Source organism: Enhydra lutris, unplaced genomic scaffold (assembly GCF_002288905.1).
Source record: "Enhydra lutris kenyoni isolate GAN:26980312 unplaced genomic scaffold, ASM228890v2 scaffoldscaffold11, whole genome shotgun sequence".
NCBI classification, from domain to species: Eukaryota; Metazoa; Chordata; class Mammalia; order Carnivora; family Mustelidae; genus Enhydra; species Enhydra lutris.
The window spans coordinates 29103978-29131699 of NW_019154095.1; the positions used below are offsets into that span (position 1 = coordinate 29103978).

The window sequence follows — 27722 nt, forward strand, 5'->3', positions numbered from 1 at the left end:
CTCCACGTCCTCCTCCTGTGACAGCAGCCCCGACAGCAGGGCTCGGGCGCGGCGGCGGCGGCGGCGCCGGGAGGACCTGTCACTCCCAGCAACCGAAGCGGTGGCAGCGGCTTTTTTTTTTTTTTCTTTAATATTTTGCTTTAATCTTCCTCCCTTATACCTCTTCGCCTTTCTGTGGTTCCACCCACCTCTTCCCTCCCTCCTCCTCCTCTTCTTCCTCCTCCCACAAACAACTCTCCCACACCCCTCCCCAATAAATAAATAAAAGGAGGAGGGTAGGGGGGAGGAGGAGTGGTGTAAGGGGGAGGAGGAGAGGAAAAGGGAGGCAGCGCGAGAGAGCGAGGCAGAGTCCGAACCGACAGCCAGGAGCCCGCACGCACCTCGCACCATGAGATGGCGACGCTCCCCGCGCCGCTCCGGGAGTGCCGGCCCCCGGGCTCCGCGCCCCGGCCCCGTCGCCCGCTCGCCGCCGCCGCTGCTGCCGCTGCTGCTGTTGTGGACCGCGGCCCTGGCGCCGGGGGCGGCCGCCGGCGACAAAGCGGCTCCCGCGGGGGCCTCAGTGTGCTACTCGTCCCCGCCCAGCGTGGGCTCGGTGCAGGAGCTGGCTCAGCGCGCCGCGGTGGTGATCGAGGGAAAGGTGCACCCGCCGCGGCGGCAGCAGGGGGCACTCGACAGGAAGGCGGCGGCGGGCGAGGCAGGGGCGTGGGGAGGCGAGCGCGAGCCGCCAGCCGCCGGCCGGGGAGCGCTGGGGCCGCCCGCCCGGGACCCGCTGCCCACCGCCAACGGGACCGTGCCCTCCTGGCCCAGCGCCCCGGCGCCCAGCGCGGGCGAGCCCGGAGACGAGGCGCCCTATCTGGTGAAGGTGCACCAGGTGTGGGCGGTGAAAGCCGGGGGCTTGAAGAAGGACTCGCTGCTCACCGTGCGCCTGGGGGCTTGGGGCCACCCGGCTTTCCCCTCCTGCGGGAGGCTCAAGGAGGACAGCAGGTACATCTTCTTCATGGAGCCCGATGCCAACAGCAGCAGCCGCGCGCCGGCCGCCTTCCGAGCCTCTTTCCCCCCTCTCGAGACGGGCCGGAACCTCAAGAAGGAGGTCAGCCGGGTGCTGTGCAAGCGGTGCGGTAAGTTCCTCGCCCCTCGGGGCGCGCTCCGGCCGGGCGGGGAGGTCGCGGGCCCGGTGCCGCGGGCTCCGGGGGCCCGACGGCTGCAGAGCAGACGCGGGCTGCGGAGTTGAGTTTTCGGGCTTGTGGACTCGAAGCGATTCTCGGAGAAGGTTTCGCGGACTGGATTCCACGGGCAGCGCCTTCTCCAGTTACCTGTTTCCTGGGCTTCGCCATTGGTGAGAGCCCAAGTTTGGTCCTCGGTTGGGGCGGCCTGAAACTTTTTCATCCCTTGGGGTTTCTTTCATCAAGTAGGATGGAGATGGGCCGGCTGCTTTCTTGGGAGTGCATCGTTGAACTTGGTTTTGCTTGGGAGGCGCTGACTATGCGTGGGCCGCCGTGTGGGGGCTTTTCCCTTGAAGGAGGAAGGGTGAGTCCGACAGGATTTTCACGCTTTTCCTTCCCTTGGGAGTCCGGAGTGTGGAGATGGTCAGGGGTCTGGGTCTGCGGGAGGCCTCGCGAGGAAAGGACGCAGCGCTGAGATTCCTCTAGAAATGTGACGGAGTTTTTGGCCAACTCCGTGTCCAACAGATAGGTGCTCTCTGTACCTCGTGAATAGGTACATGGGAGAAGTATGAAGTTGGGCCATTCATTTTTGGTGAAGTCATCTCGAGAAATTTTGTTTTCACAGTATTTTGGTTTGGAGTATGTTTTGGCGCGTCCGTGAATCAGAGCAGATGAACGTAGTTACGGAGCTTCACGTGTAGGCCCTGAAGGAGGGTTTGGGAAGCTAGACCTTTCCCCATTTTACCCGTGGAAAGTATTCTTCTCAGGTCTCCTTAATGGGATCAGGTCTGAGAAATTAGCTGATTACATTTCTGAGGTAGCATTGCATTTATGGCATTCATAAAATAATTTCTAGGTTCGAACTGTCTCTATAATTTCCTGATTACCATACAATCACTAAAACATAGCAGGGTATCTTCACAAACCATAAATTAACATGATTACACATCACAAATTCTAACATGCACTGTAGCTTTTCCCTGTGTCTTTGTGTATCTGTCTTCTAGATGGTTGGGTTAATTGAATTTTTACAAAACTCAGCACCATGCCATGCTCCGCTCCGTCTGCCTGTGATGCAAAGTGTGTCAGTTCTCTTAAATTCGAGTCTGATGATGGCCAGTTATTTAAATTTCTGGTTGCATTTGCGGCGCTTCTATTCTGCAGTTAATTGATACCTAACGATTTGGTTTTAATGACAAGAAAGAGCATTGCTCATCCACCATTTCCCTATTTTAACAATGTACTTTGTGCGCCAGACCTGTTCAGATTGCACCACTCTGTGGACAGAAGCTGTTCTCAGACAGTGGTGCTGATGAAGGCTGAGTGACGTTGGGATTCCCCGGGTCTGGCTGATAGATGTCACTGTAAAACATGGGAAAAGCTCTGCTGGGAGCTGTCTTATTAGGGAACACGAAAGCTCAACTCCATTGTACTGCAGCATATGTTACTCTGTTCTAGGTCCTGAAACAAAACCTTTGAAGCCATACTATTGTCCAATTTCCCCCATGCTCTATTATATGTAATTCAGAAAGGATTTTGCATTTACCCCAAATCATGAGTTGTGAATCGTGTACTATACATGGTGGTAATTGATACAAAAGGGAGAGTAGTTGGCAATGACTCCTAGGTTTGGGGGTGTTACTGGATTAGCAATGGAGTTTTGTGTTTTGACTAGAAATAAATGTCAGAGTTCAGGGATAAAGTTCTTATAGGCATCCAGAGGATGTTTGGAAATGGAATATTCATGTTGTGGGGAGAAATACTATTCTGTTTTTGTGCTTCTAAGGGGAAAACCTTCAGGAGGATAGTTTTGCCCTTTTGTTTGCGAAAAGAAATACATAGAAAACTGGCATGCTAAGCAAAGCAGGTTTTTTTTTTTCCCCCAATGAACTGGAATTCTCCCTGCATATAATTGAGTAGATTAAGAAATCATGAAGTTACTGCTCCAGGTTTGTGTAATGATTGTGTATGTTTGGTGGTGTAAGTGTTCATTACTTCAAGGTAGAATATTGAGTGAAACCTTAAAGGTGAGGACTGATGGAAATCATGCTGAAAGTTTCTCTTGCATTTTTATGAACATAGTAGTTATTATACTGTTGTGGGATAAAAGTAAGGAGTATGGGCTGTTTTGCTTGATCTAATATAAACTCGGTAAACCCATTTTGGAATATTGGGTTTAAAAGAGTGCATGTGAGAATGTGAAAAGTTGTGAAATCTCCCAGTTGGGTGGTTTCTGTTAACAATGTCATTCACAACCTCCCAGGCAAAGGAACATAAATTGGAGAAGATACAGAGAGAACAGGGGCTGATTTGTCCTGGTTGAGCTGGCCCTGTGTGCTGCTGGTGAGATTTCAGGGAGAGTGATGGAGGGGACCGTTCTTATCTAACGACATGAAGCTGCCCTGGGGGTGTGACGGTTGCGTTTCTGCCTGAGCCATGATGCCAGGCTGGAGAGGGAATATAGCAAAGTCATTTTGCGATATCATACCCTGGGGAACAGTTTCCAGCTCTCATGCGCTCAGCTGCAGTGTGTTGTTTCCTACAAGTTGCTTACTAGTGTAGAAACTACACATGCAACAGATTAGCTTTAGGGTTGAGCTAACAGAAGGCTTCCCTGAATTTTTTTCTTTTTTTTTTTTTTTTTTTTTTAACCCCATCCAAGATAAACTCCGAGCAGTGTCTGTATAAAAAGTTCTGTCCGGAAAAATGATCTTTTGAAACAAACTGTTTAGTGTATTTTAGAAGACAACACAGAATTTCATAGCTCGTTTGCTTTTTATTTGAAGTTTGTATAAATTATATACAATTCTTGTAGTTATTTAAATGCTTCCTGGTCTTTGCTTTTGCTCTTGCTCACTGAACAAGCTAAGAAATATTTTTAGGTTTTATATTAATTGGAATGCAAACTAAATTGCTGTTCAATTAAATTTCTGTTATTCAAACAAATCATTGGTTGATGCACTACGACTTTACTTTTCAAAGCACTGCAGTTATACTAGGCAGAAAATCCTTTCTAAAACGGAGTAAAAGTACTGGTGTTGAACAACCTCTATAATTGGGCCATGAAGATTTGTACATTGTCGTCTTTCAAGCCAAAGTAAATATTCGGTATATCTTGTAATACTGGAATGTATTGATAACATAAGCATGTTTATCAAATATTTATGATAAATGGCATTTACCTTTTTTAATATCCTCAATAACTATTTAATAAAGTGAGCTGACCTTATGGTGTTATGAAAATGACAAATGCTGCGGGGATTTTTCAGCCAGCACTGAAAAAAATAATTCTTAATAAAAGCTATATTAAGTAAGTAGCAATAGGAACAGATACAGCTTGGCTGCTTGTGTTTCATAAATACACATGTAAATTTAATCTCCCAAGTGTTTGTGACTGCTCTCTTTAAACTGTATAAATCTTACTGTTAAAAATCTGTACTCAAAACACTTCTTTCTGTCGAGGAGAGAAACTGTATATGTACTTATTTCTATTTATGATAAAAAAAAAAGGACCAAGATCACTCATTTGGAAAAACAACTTCTTGAAATAAAAATGTTTTAAAAGGGGAATTTAAGTATCTGAAGTGGAATATTTTATAAGCACTAGAGATAGTTCTCATAAGTTGTGGGAGATCTGTAAATCCTCGGAATCTAGGAAAAGTTTTACCATATGTCCTAATGTATTAGGTAAGATGGGGAAGCTTAAACAGCACCAAGGGGCGAAACGATGAGCTGTCCTTCTGCTGGCCTGTGTATTTATAGCAAATGAGAGCAAAAGACGTGATTGGGCAGGTTACTGCCTTCGTCAAATGTAATCTATTCATTGTTCAGGGAATCTCCTTTTCTTTGAAGCTCATTTTCCTATTTTTTTTCCTTAATTATAAACATAACTTTAAAAAAAAAACATATTTTTAAATATCCGTGACAATTTATGAATTGGCCTTATGTCCAAAGACCTTGAAACTCTCACCTGCCCTTAGTACTTCATAATACTTAAGTTCTTGGTTTGGTTGTTTTTGATATGCTTAAATAATCTGAAAAGCTTCTCTTTACAGATCGGTCTTACTGAAAGAGTATTTTGATTGGCCTTATAGAAATAAATGATAATAATGAAAACAAAAAACATGATGAAAAACAGTGGTAGGCATTCATTGACCATTACATTCATTAAAAGTAAATAATGAAAAAGTATATGATGAAAACTAAAGGTAAAAAATTAGGGTTCCTATGACTCATGCAATTTGTTGCCAAAAACAATAGCGTAACATGCCTTAGTCAAAGTTTTCATGAGGAAGTGATAACTCCTTTGTATGTTTCTTATTTTTAAATATCAGAAATGACTTTTGTGGACAGTTTTCCATCCATATGAGAATGTTCTAACTTTGTGCATGCACATGTTACTCTGTGCTCTGATGTAATAAAACTTAAGTTAAAATTAACATTATGAAAGATCATATGACCTAGCTTCCCCAAATATGGGTCACTTCGTAACATATAACAAGTGATGAGTGATACATTCTGCCATACTTTTAAATCCAAAGCCGAGTGATTTGAGAATTTACAGAATACAGACTTAAGGCTTACTAGCTTGAGGTAAATACTAATTGAGAGGCTGTGTTTTCGTATTGCTTAGTGCCGTGATGTGCTTGAGGCAAGCCTTTAAACAGGAGGCAAGCCTAGCTCTCTGTCCCCAAATGATCCATACAGGTTGAAGTAGAGAAAATAAGAGAAATCTTGGTGAAATTGAAAGCTTAAAATGGGTTGACTCATCTCTGCTTGGCATAGATCCAATTTTTAGGGAAAAATTCCCCCCACTTTAGACTTGCCATCAAGGAATCCTAGAGAGAGATACAAACGTGGTAATTTACATTATTATTATTATTATTATTATTTTAGTCCTTAAGAGAACCAGGATATTTTTCCTTATGGAAAACCGTTTCTGTGCAAACTATGTCCTAACCTTGGTTCACCCCATTAGGACCTAGTAAAATTTTTATCTTGTTTTTCATAATAACCAAAAAAAAAAAAAAAAAAAAACCCCAATAAAAAATAAAGTTAGTTTACCCACAGCTTGGATGGTACATGGGAGACAGTCCTGCCAGTTCCTACCTGAGGCTCTGTATGTGTACTCCCTTCATCTCTGTTTCCTGTGTGAGGACGCTGCAAGGGAAGGCTTTAGGTAAACAGTGAGGCTCATGGTTGGGTCCTAGTCTGTGAGAGAGTGAAATATAGGATTGCTGCTCATCATTAAATGATTAGCCTTCTCTTGACACCTTGGAATTCGGCTGCCTGGATCCAGATGTGTCAGAAAACCAGTATCTTCGATCACAATACTGTGAATGTAGGTGGTCTTTCTGTGTCTGATAGTCTCCTTTTCTATCTGAGGAAGACACAGTAATCTGCATTGTATCTCAATTTCAGAAGTTTTTCTCCCAAAGCTCAAGGCTCTGGCTTTGGATATCTGCACAGAGTGTTGGGGACTGGAAGAAAACAGCTCAGAGTGGTGCATGATTCTGGAGCTGGTAGCCAGATTTAGGAGGTAGTGCTGGGCCAAGATAACCTGGAGGAGGGAATTGTTTCTTTGCTTTTGGCTCTGCTGTGCCAAAACATGTGAGCCGAACTGAGCCAGCACAAGGGGATATTCCTGACGATGGCACTACAGTCTTGGTGGTGGGCACATCTGGGAGCTCAGAACATGGAGGGGGTGTGAGAAGAGAGGTGAGGCATTGTCTGCTTTGCTAAATTTGGAAAGCTCCAGCAGTAATACTGTCATCCCAAGTGTTTGTCACCAGTCTGGGAATTACCACTGAGGCGAAGGAAGCTAAAAAATTGAGGGCTAACTAAAGCTCTGTGGTTCTAACTACCCCTCACTGAGTTTGCATCTTTCCCCTTCTCTTTGATAAGCATATATTGCTTGGCTGTTATGTGTAGATGAAATACTTATTAAATCACTTTAAAAAATGACAGAAGCATCCCAGCTTATTGGATAGTAGCAATCATTGTTCCTTCTTTCAAATTTTGAAAGAAGGGGAAAAAAAAAAAAAACAACCCACAGCCCTTTCTGTTTCTTTTCTTCGGGTCTCTTACTTGGTGAGATGAGTATCTGTAGGAAGTAGCATATAGAGCCGTGTCCTGCCAGGACACTGTTTCTTCCACTCACCACCCAGAGCCCACTTCTGGATCTACTTTTGGGCTTCAGAAAAAGGTGGCTTAATTTCTCAAAACTGGTTTCTCCTCAATTATTTCTGGATAATATTTATTCTGTGTAGTCTATGGCTCCAGCTGGGGGGAAAAATGCCCTTGTTGTGAAGACCGACGAGCACAGAGGGATTTGGGAGTTCATGAATCCCTTTTGCTGTTTGGAGCAGACCCACTCCCACATCACCCCACCTCATTTTGGGTACTAAATCTCAGTACTCAGAGACCGTCTGTTCATCCTTGATCTCCCCCCCCACAGGGGTTTAGCCACCTCAGCTATATAAGGTCTGTTCTTATAACTGAAGCTGAAAAGGCACTGCTTGTATCCCTAAGAAGTAATAAAGAGATTTTAGATGAGTTACTGCCCCCCCCAACCCTATGTTTGACACCCCATCCTCTCTTGGCTAGACTGCAGGTGGGATGGCACATGTCCATTTGGGCTATGATGAATAATGAGCTCCTTTTCCGTGACTGTCTCCGCCAGCCCTGGAGACACTCCGGGCCATGATGTGTTATCAGGGAAGCAGCAGATGCAGTGGCAGCATTTTCCTCCACTGCAGGGAGCATCCTGGTTGCACCTCTGTGCAGAACATGGCAGCTATCTATGAGGAGAAGGATGGCCGTGTTTGTTTCAAATAGAATTTGTCGTTAGACTTTGCCCTTGGGAAGTGATCCTGGCAGTGAGGGCTCTTTGGTGACTGCCAGGATGGAACTGTTCTGCTCAGAGCTGTGGTGCTCCTCCTTGTCCTGTCAGCAGCACAGAAGGGCCACAGCTTTGAAAATTCCCAGGCTCTTTACCTCTTTGCAAGCCCGGATGCCCTTGAGATGCTGTCCCTCCTTTGCATTGGTTCCTGTCCGCCGAGATTGCTTGCATCTTGTTCCCAGGAGTACCAGCAACTTTTCATTCTTTGGAGCAGGAATTTATTAAAAATCCTAGACTTTTGGACTGTAGTCTAATTCTGGTGTGTTTTTTTTTTTTCTTTCCAATTATGGTAACAAAATTTACCATTTTAAACATTTTTTTTTTTTAAAGTGTGCAGTTCAGTGCCATTAAGTGTTCACATAGTTGGGCAACTATCACCACCATCCATCTCTATAACTTCATCTTCCTGAACTGAAACTCCAGAGCCATTAAATAACTCTCTCCTCCCTCCTCTGTGCAGGCCCTGGCAGCTACCATTCCAGTTTTTATCTCCATGAATTTGACTATTCTAAGTGCCTTGTATAAGTGGACTCCTACAGTTTTTGACTTTTTGTGACTGGCTTATTTTACTTGGCATTAATGTCTTTAAGTTTAGTCTGTGTTTTACCATGTGTCAGAATTTCCTTTTTAAGGTTGAATAATGTCCCATTGCATGTATATAGCACATTTTTTTTTTTCATCTGTCGGTAGACCTTGAGGTTGCTTCTACCTTTTGGTTACTGGGAATAAAGCTTCTATCATCATGAACATACAAATAGCTGTTCACGATCTTGTTTTCATTTCTTTTGAGTGTATACCAGAAGTGCAGTTGTCAGATCCCATGGTCATTCTACGTTTAATTTTTCAAGGAACCACCATGTTGTTTTCCATTGCAGTTGTGCCATGTTCCATTCCAGGCAAGGCACAAAGGTTCCAGTTTCTCCATGTGCCCTAAGGTGTGTTGTTTTCTTTCGGTTTGATAACAGCCAACCTAATGGGGGTGAAGTGGTGGTGAACCGTTTTTATATTGTTTTCTGTTCAAAGTTAGTGCCTCTAATTACACTGTCACTAATAAGAAACAAAAGTGCTCAGAAAACCGAGGTGTTCATCTGTTCAACTCTTAATTTACACAGTATTAAACTCCTGAATCTGAAGCCACCAAATTAACAAAATTACCACAGAAAATAACTTAATACAAACCAATAAAAGGTTTAAAGAGTAGACTTGGCCTTTGGTCACCATAAGAATATTATTTGTCTTCATAATTCTCTCAACATCATCTAGAAAGGCTCCTTATCATATTTGGATCAGTATCAAAATCTTTTAATTGATTTTATTTTTCATTGAATGTCTATCTCCCCTTCATTTCCTTGCTCTATTCTGTCCACTGCTCAAAATTTCCTTCTATTAAACTATACTAGAGAACTAGTCCTTCTAAAATACTTTCGTTAGGCCTTTCTCTGCTCAGAAACTTTCAATGGACGTATAGAGTTAACTACAGATTGGATAGTCCCAGTCTTCCTTACTCCAAACCACGCCTAATCTTCCTCAGTTTTACTGTATGAATGTTTTTATCCAGTCTAACTGCTCCACGAAAAGGGCATGCACTTTCCTACTCTGTTTCTCCGTAGGCCATTTCTTCTGCCTTGATCTGCCTCCTCGCTCATTTCTGCCTGTGAAAATTCTGTCTCCTTCAAGGGACAGCTCAGATCCTGCTGCTTCTATGACAGTCCTATTAATGATCCTGTCGGAAATACTCACTGCAGCCTTTGAACACAGCACCTTTTTACTGCATGTTTGATACCTGGTGCCGTTACAAAGTTTCCTTATGTTATCTTTGTTTAAAAAAAAAAAATGATGTTCTAAAAATTTTTGTGTATTGTCTTGCCTCCCTCACTAGACCACAGTATTCTGGTGGGTAGCCTCTTGGGGGATGGCTTGGGGTAGGGGGGTGGTCGTCAACTTATTCACAAGTGCAAAGTGCCCAGCCCCAGAGTCAGGAGAACTGCTTTCCACTTCCAGATTTGCAGTTTCCTACCTGTGTAGTTTGGGTAAGTAAATTTCCCTCTGGCTCCCTGTTCCCTAATATGCAGAACGAGAGGGAAGAACTAAAACGCTCTTCATGGTTCATTCAAAGTGCATCTGGTCCTCATTCAGAAATGACCCAACATACAAACCACTTCTGCTACTGCTCCTAGAGCTTTTCTCTTCCTTTCTTATTTTTGCATTGTTCTAAGGCTAATTATGGAAAAACAATTGTGAAACTTTTAGGCAGTCTGAAAGGGCAGTAGGAGAGCTTAATGAGAGGGAGCCTTCATGCAAGAGTGTCTCCTTGTGATCTCTCAGGACTTTCTGCCTCCACTGCCTTTTTTGACATTTTTGTTACATTGTCTAAAAGAGTAGCTGTTAGTTGTATTCATGAGCCTGTTTTTTGTTTGTTTTTTATTAATTTTTTTCCCCCAGAAGCAAATAACCATTGTCTCTTCAGGCTTGTCTTTGAAATTATAAAGTATGGTTAACAGATAAATCCATGTTTTTAGAGCAAGAAAGTTCAGTCATTTGTTTCAGTAAAATGAAAATGAATGATTTGAAGTATGTTTTATTGTGAATTTTAATTTATTTTAAAATGTACATCTGGCACTGTTTTAGGTTCTAATAATGAACACTGTTGTGGGGATGGATGTGGCCAGTGCCAAGAGATGGGGAAGCTTGTTTTCAGCAGGATGGCAGCCCTTTTGGTGATGGTGGGGAGAGCATTCCCACCTTGATGCAGGGTCCGGGGAAGAGACTTTCTCAGCTTATGATGCTTGGGGTTTGGGCAAGAAAATAATCTTAGTTCTTTTATGAGTAGAACAAGCAATGCAGAAACAAGTTGTCAAATGAGGAGTAATTTGATCTGACTTTTTAAATTACTGCAGGAAGAGGCTTTGGCAGTTGCCACAGGGGCCGGGCAGGGCAGCACTGAGCTATATCCAGTTTTTTTCCCCTCTTCAGTTTGTCCTCCCTGAACCCCTGGTGAATTCATATACTCTAGCAGACCCAATGCTGCTTATAAATTGTGGCTCCGAAATCCACATCTCTAGCCTATACCCAATTTTTGGCTCCAGATCCATGGATCCATTTACTTACCTGATAATCTACCCAAATGTCCCTATATATCTATATACAACATATTAAATGGTGTCTCATCCTCTTCCCTGCCAATCCATGTGCAAATCTGTGTTCTAATTGTGCAGTTACTACCACTACTATTACGATCACTCTTATTATCAGTGACTTTCTGGATTAACAGCTGCTTCTGTGCCAGAGCCCCAGGCGCTGATCTGAATTCCTGTAACCACTCACTGAATGAGAGCATCATTTTCTTCTTGGTTCCTCCCAACCAGGAGCCTCTCTTTCTGCTGCCTATCAGTTTGGGAGATTCTGGATACTTTAACAAGATCTCCTTTCTCCCGTCCACCCCCAACTTCATTGTCTGTAGTGACTCCCGTTCTTACTCTAAGCAACAACCTCTTTGCTCATGGGTTCTCTTCTTAAATTCCTTCTCTGTGCTGTTGGCAGAGTGATCTTTCTGATACAGAAAAGATCCTACTACATCCTTGCATAAGCCTCTTCGGTCACCACCCAGATAAAATCCAGACTCCTGAGAATGGCATATAAGGCCTTCCAGCTTTTGTCCAAGTAGTCTTTTCCAGTTCCTCCTTGTGCCTGGAACCCTGTGCCACATTGCTGGCCTTGCTCCATGTGCTCCAAGTGGCTTTAGGTCTCTGTGCACGGATGTATGATATTCCCCTCTCCCAGAATGATCTGCTTCTCTGCCTACCTTTTGCTGCCTTTGCTACCTGTCATTCTAGACCAGATCCTTCAGTGGGAGAATGGTTAAACAAGGTATAATGACTTAGGGATATGTTCACAGTATATTGTCAAGTGGAAAAAGTATGTTATTTTACAATATGTGTATGTTTACTTTTGTGTGTGTGTGCGTGTGTGTATGATTGCTTTTATCTGTTCTCTCTTTACCTCCTCTGTCTCTTTATCTTGTGTGTGCGTCTAAAGAGAAGTGAAAGCCTGCAAAGTTACATAACGGAAGGCTATGTAACAGTTGGGCATTGGACTTACTGATGGTTAGAATTTTCTTCATTTTGTTTTTCTATTTCTAAAGTTCCTAGAATCAAAGTGTATTACTTTTAACAAGGAAAAGCAATAAATGCTGTTCTTCATACTGATTTATAACAAGGACTGTGCCTTATTTAAGGATTTTTGCCCCTCGAGAACATTACCTTCCTCATAGTAGATGTATTTTTTAGGGTAGGCTGACTGCTGTAAGAAATGGTATCCCAAATATATAATGGTTCAGATGCAATAGTTTATATCTGCCCCATGTGTGGACATGGTACGAGATGTTCTAGTCTTGTGCTACTACCTGGGACATGGCTGAACCTCCCTTGAGACCAAATTGGTTGAAACAGGCAGTGTTCCAGTTTGTAATGGTCATTTTATCTTTAATAGCTTGGATATCTGAAAAGCAGAAATCTTTGTCTTTTGCCTCATTGCAGTGGGAGTGCCCAGTCGGTATGTGTGGAGTGATTATACCAGCCATCCATGTTTACTGTTGATAAATAGGGTGGATATTAACTACATGTTCTTCCTTGAGCTCAACTTAGCATTTTGTAGGTTAGTTTTCCAGTAAATCTTTAAAGTTTAACGCTCACTAGGTCTGGTTTCATTCAGTATCTTTGAAAATGCAGAGGGTGAGGCCATATTGACTATGTCTTTCACTAGCATGTCAGGATGCCTTTTAGAGCTCCGTGTTTAACAAATCATTTTGATATAGGGACCATTGGAGAGATGCTCTCAGGCTTTATCACTGCTGACTTAATTGGGTTTCATGATGCACATTTCTTCTTAGTAGGATAAATTAAAATGGCTGATAAAACTGCCCGTAAAAGCAAAATTGTTAGGTTAAACCTGCCTGGTGTATTAAATGTATTGATGAGTACTCTTCCACCATTTTTAATCACTTTTATTAACTTTTCAGTAGTTTTATTTCCAGTAACTTGCTAAATAACTGTCATTATGTACTCAGTAATATTTCTCTTTAAAATACTATAGGAAAGTCCATGAAAATGATTGAGGTGCCAATATCATCCACTTACTTCCTGAATGTAAGAATGGTTGGTGATTTTATGATTAGCTGGGTGTATGCTTGTGCTTCCTCTGGGTAGCCCAGGGTGGGAAAAGGAACCGATTCATAACAGGTGAGTAGAGAGACAAGAATGAATGCTTTTGAGGCTGTGTAAAATAATTAGTCTTTTGGGCATCCATATCATGCATGTTATTGTTAGTCTCTCTTTAAAAATCTTTTTTTTTTTTTAATCAAATACTAAGAAGATAAAGAAGATGCTTAAGAATTGTGTGAAGTATAAAGAATACTGATACATTTATTATGTCCTTCTTCAGTCTCCTTTGCCATGGGCCATTTGGCTTTGTAGAGTTTGAGTTCCTGGTGACTGGAGTAGCTGGGAAACATCTCTTACTGCAGGTCAATTTGGGGACATGTCTGTTGGTGAAAATGGATTCGAGATTTATCATTAATTTGCCCCTTATCTTTTGCAGTCAGTTTGTATGGCCCCGAATCCTCTTCTGTCCTCTTAGATGTAGGGACTCCTGACCTGTGAGAGAAACCGTAGAGGCCATTCAGAAGATGTTGCTTAAATAAATTATGAGAATCATGAGCTCACGAAGTCACTGTAGGTAACCAATAGAAAAATAGAAACAGTGTGTACTTCATGAATTTACATATTCAATAAATATTTATTTGGCATGTTATTTGCTAGTCTCTATACTGATGTCGGGATCACGGTGATGAAATGAGACTTGGCTCTTTTCAAGGCAACAGGGTAGAAAGAATAGTTACACAAAAACTTGTAGGGTAGGTATTTACAATGGCACTAAGCTTTATAAGGGAAAAATTCAAGATACTATGTGAACGTATAACAGAAAAATGTTTTAGTTTGAAAGTTACAGGAAGGACTCCTTGAGAATGAGGCTTTTCTAAAGGGGGTAAGGAGGAGGAGGGGGGAAGGTCATGTCCAGTTCCTGAAGCCGGGATGAGGGGCCAGAGAGAGGAGAATCTGTGCAAATGAGGGAAGGATGAGATCTGAGAGATCAGGAGAAAACTATGACCATATCTGGATTTTTAAGGATTCTGGACTTTGTCCTAAAAATCTAGGAAACCACTGCAGGATTTTTAAGCCCAGGGGTTGTAAGATTTCCATTTTTAAAATATCACAAGTGGCTGTTGTGGCCTGGAGGGGACCTAGGGTTCCTGCAGGAGGCTCAGTGGGGCTGCAAGGAAGATTAGGATGTAGGCTTGCAGTAGAATGGGAGCAATAGGCTGCAGAGAAGCAAATGGGTTTGAGCCTACCTCAGAGACCTCTTTTAGTCCGGCTTATAAGGAGATTGCTTGTAGAAGGAGTGGGGTGGGGGGGAGGATGGCCCCTGGGTTTTTGGCATGGGGAGTATTGCAGGCAAAGGAGTATTCTGTTCCTTGTGTTTTTGATGCATCCCAGTGGAAATGCCAGGTAAGCACCTGGAGGGATGGAGCTCACACGAGCAGTCTGGGCTGGCTCTCTGAAGGGGGGGTGGGGGGTTGGACAGGGACATGCTTATTTCTGTCTCCATGAGAGTAGGTACACTTGCTTAGCGAAGAGTGGGTAGAGGGTGAGGGAGGGTGAGTAGACAAGGAGTCATGAGGAAGAGCAACCTTTAAAGAGGAGACAGCAGTGACAGGAAAGGAGCCGCCAGGTAAGTGAAAGGAAGGCCTAAAAGGGATTCAGGTTGGAAAAAGTGTCGGAATCTGTCATCTGTGTCTGAGTCTCTAAAAAAGTGTTTGGGAGAATGGGTAAGGGAGGGCCCAAAGCAGCATTGCTTGAGTGCTGACCACTGCCAAACATTGCATTTAAAAATGTGTATTGTTAGTAGCAGCACGGAGGCCTGGAGACCTTCTAAAGCAGTTCTGGCCAGGTGCCTGGGTGAGCCCAGACAGGGGTGGGCTGAAGTCCTCTGACCAACCTTTGGATTATGAAGATTGAGTTTTCGTACTACTTTTATTTGTTTACACAAGCAGGAAGCCATTTTAACAACTCTGATCTTTTTTTTATTTTTCCCATGGAGTTGGGAAGAATGACTATTTGAGAGATATAATGGGTAGTTTGTGCAAAGATATGATTAAACAAATCAAATTAAGTTAAATATAGTGTTACTAAAATGTTGCTGAAGGTCACCCTTTTATTAGTGTTTTTGCCCTCAGATAAGAATCTTTCCTGTGTACCTTGGAAGCCACTTCAGTGACAAATTGTTGTTCAGATTTTTCTTGACACTGACTTGAGAACTAACTACTGTCTGTACAGTAGTACCCGGGTCCTATGGGAATTTAATGCATCATCACATCAGTACTTGTGAAGTGACATCTATCGATCTAATTTAAAAAAATATTTGAGTCAAGAAGGTCCTTGGACTGTGTGTTAGGGTGACAGAGAGCTACCTTTGTCTGAAGCTATGACTGAGCATTTTAATGCACAGTAGTCAAGAAATGCCAAGTTATTATTCTGACAGTAACTGAATGCATTTCTCTGCCCTTCCACATACAGTCTTCTTATTGTCTAGTCAGCTGCTGAATCGATAAATTCATAGCAATATTTGCATAAGGAGTTTGAACCATCATGGGAAGAATAGTTTTGAATTTCCTGTTTTCATTTGTTTCCTTTCTGTGCAATAGTGGTGTTTTTGTGCCCTGATTTTTATATTGGGTGTTCCTAACTGTAATGCAGTGTGAATAAGCTGGGACTCCCATTTATGGAAACCATACATTGTAAATCGGAGGAGGTCGGGAAAACTCTGAAAAGGAAATCTCCAAAACATAGGAAGCAAAGCTCAGAATCCTCTGACCTTAGCAGATTCTCAGTCCAGTTCATCTCGGAGAACCGTGGATGGAGTTTTGGACCAGACGTTCTGATCTTGGACAGGCTAGTGGTTTGTAAACATGGTTTGCAGACTAGAATATGGAGATCCCTGGTCTAGACTCCTGGAGAGAGTAACTCCGTTGGTCCAGAGGGTGTGTCCTGAGAATCTGCATTTTTAGAACTCTCTCCAGGTGATTTTGGTGTGTGCTTAGGTTTGGAAACCCCAAGACCCTGCGGTCACTAAGGATTCTTCAGTTACTAAAGTTGAGGATGCTCTGGAAAATCAGAAGATGGGTAAGGAAAGAGAGAGTGAGAGCTTACTGAGTTTCTATTATGTGCCTAACATATTTTGCCTCCTTTATTCCTTAGCACCAAGGTATGTCATTTTATTCCAATTTTAACCCAAGATTCAAAAAGGTTTACAGAACTTTAAAGGTCACACAGCTGCTGAGAGGCCTTTATTTGCATTCAGGTCATTTGATTTCCTCTGTTAGAACCATGACAAGGTTCAGAACAGTGCAGCCTGATAGAATGCTAGTTTCACCGTCCCTTGAGGGAGGCTGTCTTGTCCTGTCTGTCATAGTGGGCGCCCAGTGCTACCAGTAAACATTCCTGTTGATCTTTAAAGAGTTTATGTGTGAGTGATTGGGTAGGGAGGACTGGAGGTGTTTTGAGAGTATTGAAGTCAGACCTGCTTGGACAAGACGAGGTCTTCAACAGCCTGCAACGAACAAGCCAGGCGTCTCCATGTCTAGAGATGACACTGTGACTCTAAAAGGTCTGTGTTAACCAGTTTGTTGTCTTAAGGAGGAAATGACACACTTGAATACGAATAGTTCGTCAGGAAGGGAATGAAACACAGTGAGGTCCAGTCAGGGAAGAGCTGGAGCCTGGAGTGGACTTAGCATTACTGCCCAAGGGTCAGGACTTGGCTTCTAGATCTACCTGTGGCCCTTGTGACCTTGGGAACATTGCTCGATGTTTCCTGAACTTGATATAAAATGAGAATAATGTTTCTCTTAGAGATGAATGAACGTGGGCTGAGATAATGTGTGTGTAGCACGTAGGTTCATAGTAAGTGTCTTACATGTCCATTGGGAGAGTTAAAAAGTAGTCCTCAGGGACCAGCTTGGGGCAACAAGTGTACAGTCCAGCTGCGGACATGGAAGGAAGTAGCGGTAGAGGCGGACCGACCTAAGGACGAGCATCACCTGCGTGAGTGCCGTGCCATCCATTCTTAGGAATTCATATTCTCCCCGTCTGGGTGCCAGAGGTCCTTTAACTCCAGGTGTGGAGGGCAGATTGGGAGCATCATACCAGCCAGGTGCTCGTTAGGACTGCAAGTCCCCCGAGTCCTCACTGGATCTGCTGCTGTCCAGGCGTTTGTGACTGTTCTCCGGAGCAGGAGCAGTCCCGCCTCAACAGGCAGCTTCCCTGGGGTGTGCATCGTTTCTGGGGAATTAGCTGGCCAGACAGGAGGATCTGTTCAGGCTCAGTTGGGCTGGTTCTGCAGCAGGGGTGCTTTCTGCAAAATGCTGGGTATGATGGTGGCGGAGGCCGGTGAAAGACCTAGTGAAGAGAGAGAGAGAGAAACATCCTTCCTTAAAAAGTTAAATGACCACATTCCCTTTCTAGATGGGCTCTGGGACACGGCTCCGAGAAAGAGCAGTTGTGAAACCCCAAGTAAGGGAATCCTGAGACGAGCAGCTGGGTAGCGGGGGAGCGGATGATAGAGTGGCAAGGGGGTGAGTGTGCGGTTTGCAGCTCCCACAGGGAGGAGGGCAGATGTCCTCTCTGCACCTCATGCTAAGCCCTGAGCCTAAGCAGCAGCAGATTGGGGCAGATGCCCTTGGGCAGGGGAATGGAGAGGGCCCTGTTCCCTGCATGACCCTGAAGGAACTTTCCAGTACATGCAAAGAGAAAAACCAGTCTGCCAGACCCCACTTGCCTAACTGGAGTGCAGAGTAGCTGCTCATATGTTTCGGGCTCAGGGCTTTGAGAAGGTGGCCCATCTTGCTGTGTGCTCTGTGGAACCAGGCTGAGAGCAGAGTTTTTGCATTTGGAATATCTTAGGGGAATTGAGCAAGATGAAAACCAACATTTTTGTGGTTACAAAAAATGGACATAATGCTGCTTCCTGTCCTCCCTCTAATGATTTGAGCTTGTTTAGTGTGCTCATTCTGTGCTAAGCCCTTACAGTTTACTGTTTCCCTAAATCTTGATGCCAACATGTTGGTTAGTTATTATTATACCCATTTTACAGATGAAAACTGTCTCAGAGTAGTTACGATATTTGCCAAAGACACACAACTTAATAAGCGGTGAAACTGATTCAGAACTAATTCAGGTTTCTTAGAAAGTTTCCTTATTTACTAAATGCAGGCTTTCTACCTTAGTTATTGGGGAAAAAATGAAAGGCAACGTATATGACAACCATTATAATGTAAGTAATAAAAGCAATAGTATTTACTCCTGCTCTCCCTTATTCAGTAAGTACTTATTGATTATTTACCGCATCTGGTATGCTACAATTATGCTGTGGGATGTGGAGAAGTTGGAAGAAAGGAGAGATGTTTGCATAACCGGAGTGGAGACATCACCTGTCACAAGTGTTCAGACCTTTGAATTTCTCCCAAGAAGGAGAAAGCAGCTCTCCTGGGGGGCATACCAGGAAAAACAAAAATGAAAACAAACAGAAAACCCAAAAAACTCTAGGGAGGATATTAATTTAAGATGGTGCTTTTTGGATAGACAGGATTGTGTTTCTTTTTGTGTTTGCAGAGTGTGTTATAAACCATGTGCAGAAGCATGTTGCATGTATTTGTCTTGGGTTAGAAAAATAATTAGAACAGGGAGCATCTTATCAGTACTAGACATTTGTCCCTTCTTTGGGTAACTTCTGTACTAACAAATCTAGGCCCACCTGCCATTAGAGTTTAATTAAACTTCCTCATGAAAAAACCTCATCAAATGGGGGAGAGGTTATTTCTGTGTTCTTACACGTTTTCATTAAAAAAAAAAAAAATTAACACTTTTCCTTGGAAGAAAAGTAATTTCTGTTCTAGTAGGAGAAAACTAGAATAACACCCTGGCTTAAATTCTATTATCGGGAAACATGCCTTTTAAAATTTTTTTAATCTTGAGGCAAGGTTTTTTCCATATACCATTGGGAATCCGTTCTGATATAGTTGTTTTCTATGATATTATTTAGCCATCATTCATTCTTTTAAATTCATGTCTCTAGTCTCATTTATAATTGTTTTTACGTTTTTTTTTTTTTTTTTTTTTTACTAACATTTAATAGCAACCACCCATTAAACCTGCTGTGGTACCCAAGTATATTATAAATTTATCTGACGTGTTATTGCTCCTGGATTATAAGCTGGGAAATAATTACAAAACTTGTTTTTGTTGTAATGCTATTATAATGATGATTTAGCATTTCCCCAAACAGTTTATGTAATTTGGTCCTTTTCTTCATTTGTGTCTTTATTTGCTGGACAGGATATTTTCAAAGTTATATTTAAAAGGAATAAACTCTCAGAGCTCTTGATTTGAGAAATCCTTGTACAATATTGTATTCTATTTAGTTCTCAGTTAATTCTTAGCAGATCAAAGGAATTTCTTGGCCACTCCCAGTGGTCTGACTGAATTTTATCTGTCTTAATGAAGGTAATTAAGGTTCCTCAGAGTACCAGGCTCTGGTCCTGGCCCTAAGTGAATGAGTTCCCACCAGGATCTTGGAGGAGAAGTGTAGGCAACACTGCATGAATTTCTAAAATTTCAACCTTCTATTTCAATAGCTTCTGCCTAAGGTAGTTCCTGTAGTGTGGGGGCCGACTTAGGTCTGCATAGCCTATAGGTGGCAATATTTCAGGGAAGTATGGGTCTTTCTTTTTCAAACTCAGAGGATTCTTTGGATTCTTGTGTCATTCGTTCCACATGCATTGCAACATTTTTTTTTTTTTTAGAAAGGTAGGGATGAAGCAAATGCTTCTCCAATCAGACAACCAGCATGTTCACTGTATCGCTGATTTCCGTTGATAGTTTTACAGCACATAGGACTTTATACAATGCTATTAGTTAAATATGTTCTGACCTTTTCTAAGCAGTGTCCTATGGATGTCCAGTTTTAAATTCTCAACAAAACATTAAAAGTCAACGAAATTGGCTTCAGCATAGCACTGCTTCTGCTCTCCATATTCATAGTCATTTATTCAACAAATATGCCTGAGCCCTTATTATGAGCCAAATGCTGTGCTATGAATATGTGCTGAATAAGAACCTTACCATTGTGAGGCATATTTGTATTTTACAGTCTGTCAGCTCAGCCTCTCTGAAAGGCCATCTTTCCCGAAGAGATTGCTGAAATTAAAAGGAAAAGGAGTCATCCTGGGATTTAACTTGCGTTCCAATCTGTGTCTTTTCCCGACCACACAATGGACCCTAGGGAGAAGAGGGAACAACAAGAAAATACATTCCTAGAGCAAATGACTTTCCAATACAGGATGTGGGCTGGCACTTCAGGCTCAATGAAGCCACAAAGTTATGTTGTACAGTCGGTGGGCTGGAGCAGGGAATTTGGGGGCACTGGGGAAGTTCCCAGTTTTACAATATCAAGAGCTCTATTTGGCATTTAAGCACTTTTATCCATAATTAAATAAATTATTTATACAGGTTGATATTTTGCAGCTAAGAATGAGCTTTCAAAACAGAAACAAAAAACAAAACCAAAAACAAACCATGTCTCCGTGAATGAAGGGCTTCCTGAAAATGTTATGGGAGGTTTTAATGACCTCAGCACATGTGGTGTCTAGCGTAGTTTCAAAAAGACAAGAAGACAAATGTTGACACCTCTGTGTTTTCATGCCTCCCCATTCACCTGCCATTCTTGCCTTCCTGTGTCCCCCTTCTGTCCATTTCTAGCTCTTACTTGGTCTACAAATGCCTAATTGCTTTAATGTGCCAGGGCCTGGTTCTAGAAGATAGAGGCAATGGTAGATAAGTAAATTCTCTATCTTTTCAGACCTCGCCCAGCTACCACCGTTGTAATAGGTGTTAACAGAACTTCTGTACACACCTAGTTTGCCCGTGTCTAACTGCGTCAGGTAACTGCACGAAGCCCTCCTCAGTTAGACCTTCTCATTATTGGGGTAGAATGTGTTTATGAATGTTAGAAACACAGGTCTGAGAAATAAAATATATCAAGAGTTCATTGTCGGTATGCAGGAAGAGAAAATAAGGGACTTCCTTGGGTTCCTTTCTTCACCATTCTCCTTGCAAACTTCTCCCATGTTAGGAGTTGGTCACATGATTGATCCAGTCTGTCCTTCATTGAGCCATGTGTCATATTAGGTCTTCTTTCCGTGCTGTGGCCAAGTATGGGAGGGCTTGTGTTCTCAGGGCTGGCTTGACCTCCTCCTTGTCTGCTATGCTTGGCAGGCTTTCTCGCCTTACTTGTTCCCCGTGTGCATGGGACACTGGGCAATGCTCAGGGGTCTGTGCTGTGCTTTGTGATGCTGATTTGCTGGAGGAGCTATTAGTCTGTTCCACAGACCCATGATAGATTGGATTGGAGAAAGTAGGAAATCTCCAAAGGCCTTTGTGGCTAAGCTTTGTACCCAGGCACCAGAGGAGCTCTGGTTTTGGAAGTAGGTGTTTGGCACTTGTCTAACTACTCACAAAAATGATGCTGATGATTTTGTGTTTATTTCCCTTAGGGAACTCCAGAGAGGAAGGGAGACTGAGAATCTATATCCTTCTCCCCACCAACAAGCCACCAGGACAGTCCTAGGAGGGTCCAGTATTATTACCTTTACTATTTGTTTGGTACCCATTTTGCAGTTAGTGGTGGATGATGGTGTATTTGCGCTTATTTTCTTGGCTAGGTTATGGGTGGGAGATTGAAGGTCACAATTCTGTGGGCCTCTGACAGCACCTACTATAGTATTTTACATAAAGCCTGACTTACTGAACTCCGCCCCCCCCACCACATGTGAAAGACTTATGTAACAGCTTGTCTAGTAGTCAGGAGCAGGATTTTATGGGACGGAGGGCAGGGATTTTGTACAGTTATTGGGCAAGCATGTAGGTTGTAGCACACTTTGGAAAGTTTCTTACCTACTCAGAAGTTCTGGTCTGTTTCTTCTGGTGGGTAGTTTTCTTGTCTCATTTTCCCATCTCTTCTATTTTTGGAGCTAGAAATCAGGAGAAGAGGGGTGCCATAGGTTGATGTGGGGAAAAAATAGAGCAAGCAAAGAAAACAGGTAGATGTACTTGACTTTGTTTATTTCATTCACAACTCAAAGCCTGATGAGGAGAATATGGTTTTTCCCTATAAAATAATTACTAAGATTTTCTGGTTGATCAGCTGAGAGAAAAGACAGGGAGAAAGGTTTTATTCTTTTGCAGTGTTGTAGACATTTGTCATTTTTGACTGTCTAGCACCTGCCTTCTCCCTACCCACCCTCTTTCCTCATACTTCCCTTCCTCCCCTCTCCAACAGAAAGAAGCAGCCGCCAGTAAGTCCCTCGCAGCGTGGACTTCACGCTACTGGGAATTGTCCTAAAAGAAAGAGGTAATCAATAATTATACCTTTCTACTCCAAAATTTTTAGGCTTGTTTAAAGAAAAGATGATTTAGGGGCATCTGGGTGGCTCAGTGGGTTAAAGCCTGTGCCTTCGGCTCAGATCATGATCCCAGGGTCCTGGGATCGAGCCCCACATCGGGCTCTCTGCTCGGCAGGGAGCCTGCTTCCCCCTCTCTCTATGCCTGCCACTCTGCCTACTTGTGATCTCTGTCTGTCAAATAAATAATAAATAAAATCTTAAAAAAAAAAAAAGATGATTTAAATCAGTGGTGAAGGGATTAACTGGTGTAGGGAAGCAGTGGATACCCGTGCACAGAGAGGGAAAAGGTTGACGTTGTGTGAGAGAGAAAGTATAACTGATAGTGAAAAGTTGCTCAGAACCTGGCTGGGAAGTTATTCAGAGTCAGGTGGAGAGATTGTTCTATCAGTTCATTGAGATTTCTTCTTGTAGGGACGTCTGTGTAGCTCAGTTGGTTAAGTGTCTACCTTTGACTCAGGTCATGATCCCAGGGTTCGGGGATGGAGTCCTGAGTTGGGCTCCTTGCTTCTCCCTCTTACCTGCTGCTACCCCTACTTGTGTGCGTGCTTACTCTCTATCTCTCTCTCTCTCTCTCCCTGACAAATAAATAAAAATCTTCAAAATCTCTTTTTTTCATCTCATAGTAGTCTTCATGATCTGGTTTTGTAACTTTCCCTCTTTAACCTCTAAAATAATTTAATAGTATGTTTTAATTTAACATTATAATGAGGGAAAAAATGAAGTGTTTATTAGATTGGGGGGGCAGCTGGGAAGACCCAAAAGGGTGATGGAACCATGAGGAGCAGGGATGGTGGTTGATTTGCAAAATCAGGTGTGGTATTTCTTAAGTTCTTTTGGAACGAAAAAAAGAACAAGCCCCGAGGCGCCTCGGTGGCTCAGTAGGTTAAAGCCTCTGCCTTCGGCTCAGGTCATGATCCCAGGGTCCTGGGATCGAGCCCCGCATCAGGCTCTCTGCTCGGCAGGGAGCCTGCTTCCCCCTCCCTCTCTCTCTGCCTGCCTCTCTGCCTACTTGTGATCTCTGTCTGTCAAATAAATAAATAAAATCTTTAAAAAAAAAAAAAAAGAACAAGCCCCAGTGAACTGGCAAAACTCAGTAGAATATGAATTAAGGTCACAGGCTCTATGCTCGTAACTATGGTGGATAAAGACATACAAAAAGCATGGTCTATGGCCAGTGGGTTTAGAGTCTCATTATGAAGGTATCTGGGCCTTGGGAAATAGATATGCTACAAGATTACTTTTGGCAAAATGTCAAAGGAGCAAGTCATGGATAAATGATACAAGTATTCAGAGGAAGTAGAGCTCATTTCCACCTGAAAGGGACAGAACAGGCTTTTTTTAGAGGGGTCTGGTTGGAAGTGGACCTTCAATGGTGAGTGGTGTCAAAAACCAGAGCTGGACAGTAGTCAAAGTGGTAAAAACAGGTTTTATTCAGGACAGCTCAATAGGGAAAAGAGACCTCGGCATAGAACTGGACTTAGTTCTCAAGACAGCATGGGCAAGTGGGGATTTATAGCCAGAAGCAGGTTTATGGACAGTGGTTAGAAAGTTACTCAGATGAAACATAGGCATGAGGGGGATTCTGGTCTGTCTAAACTGCCCTAACTGGATTCTTGCTTAAGACAGGCCAGGATGCGGGCACCTGGGTGGCTCAGTGGGTTAAAGCCTGTGCCTTCGGCTCAGGTCACGATCTTAGGGTCCTGGGATCCAGTCCCGCATCGGGCTCTCTGCTCAGCAGGGAGCCTGCTCCCCCCTTCCGCTCTGCCGGCTTTTCTGCCTACTTGTGATCTCTCTCTCTTGTCAAATCAATCAATCAATCAACCAATCAGGCCATGAGGATCAGGCTAGGATGACCTTGGGTGTGGTGGAGGATGAGAACCTGATCAGATATCAAGGCTAGGAGGTGGAGGCGGGAGGAGAACTGGCTCTGGTGAAACAGACTTATCAGGGTTCTTGCTAAAACTGGATTTTACAGATGGACCTAGGAGAAGGTTCAAGAGCCTGACTAAAGCTTGGTCAAGCAAAGAATCTTTGGGAGGAACCGACAGGAGTGCTTGGCACTGGGTTGGGTACTTTATAAATCTACAGTGGTTCTGATAACAGTTCTGGAAGAAAGCTCTATTACCCTTCTTTTGAATAAGGAAACACAGGCTCAGAAAATATAAATATGTGACTCAAACTTCCTTATCCACTAATAATTAAAGTCAGGATTTTAAGCCTAGGGCCTCTTCCAGCGCCAGTTTGCCTTTATGACATTTATCCAGAGACATGGTCTTGGAGCACAAAGGCGAACATTATACACCGATGGAAGCAAGATCGTTGGATGAGGGTGTAGCGTACTTAGAAAACAGGCTGCAAGTTTGGGAAGGTGGACTGGGGCAGGAGCAGAGACGCTGTCTTACACAGAGAGGCATGAAGGATGGTCCAGACAGGGAGGGGATCATCTAAACTGTTTTAGAGATCCGTCACACAGGAAGGCTATGAAAGGAATGAGTTTTGTAGACATAGCAAAAAGGTTTGTTTAACTGGTAGCATCTCACACTTGATTGCTTTTAGCCTTGAACTGCATCTGAAAATGAGTTATTAAAATAGTCCGTTTTGGTTAAATCTTTTTTTTTTTTTCAGTCAATATGGAAAAGCATAGGCTTTTTCTTTTTTAAACTTCTTAATTCTTGTGGTTTTGTTTAGTTACATCGTGTTCATCCCGGATGCATTAATGAAGTAGTGTGATATGACCCAGGGCTCCCATCTGTTTAATTTTGCTAATTTGCTCCATTTTCAAATGAGTTTCCTTTGCCGCAGGAGCAGCAGCAGAGCATGAATACCGCGGAAAAGGAATTTCGGTGACACCTCTAGTGCCACCTCAAGCTCTCTCCTCTCCTCCAACCCCCCCACCCCCGTTATTTTCTTACCTTCTTTTTGCCATTTGGCAATCATAGCCACGTTGTTTGCAATTAAAATATAGTTTTTAAATGTACCTCCTCCTGTGTTTTTATAGAAGGAGAGCCTCTTCTCCTAGAAAATAAAACACCATTGATTGAACCAAGAGCCCTTTGAAAGGGCTTTAATTACTGTCTTAATTGCAAACTTCAGGACAAACTGGGGCCCGATCGTAGCAAGCTATGGGGCAGATTCCTGGACTCCCTTAAAGAAAAAGTGAAAGCCTTTTGGTTTTAAGAAACTGGAATTGAGTGAAGGAGGTGGGCAGGTGGGAGGCACTACCTTCCTTCAGGCTGTGAGCTTTGGGTCTTAAAAAAAAAAACCCTTTCCCTCTCTAATTTGCATTTCCTGCAAAGTCTCTAATGACTCACTGCTCCAAGGCCTCTAGATTTCCTACCTTGACATTGATTAGAGAAAAGTGGGGAGGTGATCTAAATTTTAAGATTAAAACTGCTCTGGAAAATAGGTGGCTGGGAAAAAAAAGAAATACTTGTCATTTAGCCCTTTAATATGGTAATCTTTGAAATGCTCACTTTTATTCTGAAGGAAAAAAAAAGGCAAGTAATTTTCTTTGGCAGAACACCCACAGAAGTGTTTCCTTCACATTTAGTTTCTATGGTGGTGAGCTTTTGGGCAGATCACCACAATGTGTGTGTGGGTTTGGGAACTACCGGAAGATTCTGTTAAGTCAGTTTTTATGACATGTGACTTGGTCTCTGTCCCAAGGAAGATAGCTGATTAAATACTGAGGTGACTAGATGGAGTTGGATTCCATGCCTCAGTGGTTCACTCAGAATGGTGAATGCTTTTGATAGGAAACTACCACACGTGTCGTTTCTGGAAGGACCGAGAGCAAGTTTCAGATTCTAAAACATAGCTGGCAGTCGCACATGGTTTTCCCACTTTACAATATTTTAGCATTTACTAGGTGTCACACACTAAAACCTTAAATGTATTACTCATTTAGTCCTCATAACGACCCTGTGAGGTTTGGGACTGTTACTAAACACTTCCTGGCAAATGAGGAAACTGAGCTTTAGTGAGTCCATGGTCGAGAGAAGCTGTGGGGCTGGAGTGTTAACTCCTTCTAACCTAGTACTTCTAGAATGCTTTCATCTCATTCAGAGTCACTTGAATATTAACAGTCGATGGTGATTATTCCAAATATACAAGTATCTGCCTAATATACAAGTACTTATTGAATAGTGTTCCGGGAGCAAGAGGAGGAATTACAGTATGAGAAAAGACCCTGTTGCCACACTTGAGGAGCTCCCAATCTATTACAGAAGCCAGATAAGCCAATAGGGTGCTAGAGGATGGAGCACCTGCCCCAGGCCTGGGAAGGCTCACTCATCACTTCGTTATTTTAACAAAGAATATAGCATTCGTATATGCCCAGCATTGTAGACAAGCAGGGGATGCTCTCCATTTTTAGTAGTTACAGTCTAGCTAGGAGAGCTGGACAAGGAAAGAGCACACTGCAGTTCGGTGTGATAATTGCTACGATTATGCCCAAGTGTCAGCAGGGCTATGACATTCATAAATGCATGAAGCATGGATCTGAGAGAGGTAATGGCCTGGTCAGGGAGCTGTGTGGTGACTTAGTGTGTCTGGAGAGCGGAGTGCAAATGGAGAAGAGGTAGGAGGGGAGGCTGGAGAGATGGTTGGAAGGGGCTAGGAGTCATGGGCATGGTCTACTATCTTAGGGACCCTAGACTCGCCAGACACTGAGAACAGGGCTCTGTCCCCAGTACTCCGGTCTCAGGCCACTTTAACCAAAAAAGAAAAGTGGAACTGAAAAGTAACCTAAAATTAAGCAGTGATAGGATAGTGCAAATTTCAGAAGATTGGAAATCACTGCTCTTATTTATAGCTTGTAGCTATTTTCTTACCAGAGACAGACTGTGAAGAAGAGGAGTCCAGATCCTGTATCTATTTCTAGGATATTGGTTCAGCAGTGACGATGTTGTTAGAAAGGAAAAGAAACGGAGGGGGTTAAAAATCGATGCACATGAAATTAATTTTTGATCCTTTTACTGAGAGAATGATCACATTCCAAGATCATAATATGGAGCCATGAGACTCAAAGAATTTATGGGTGGGTCTTTGAAATTTCTCTAAGCAAGTAATGAAAACATTACAAAGC

The 27722-nt window shown here is 42.9% G+C and overlaps 1 protein-coding gene across 1 annotated transcript in view; it reads left to right on the forward strand.

Annotated features, from left to right (window-relative positions):
• The first annotated feature begins 388 nt into the window (after positions 1 to 388).
• The window catches only part of LOC111144494 (neuregulin 1), a 1132137-nt gene continuing 1104803 nt past the window's right edge, over positions 389 to 27722 (forward strand). The window contains exon 1 of the mRNA XM_022498799.1: positions 389 to 1118. Coding sequence (XP_022354507.1) covers positions 389 to 1118 — 730 coding nt within the window. The remainder of the gene's footprint in view (positions 1119 to 27722) is intronic.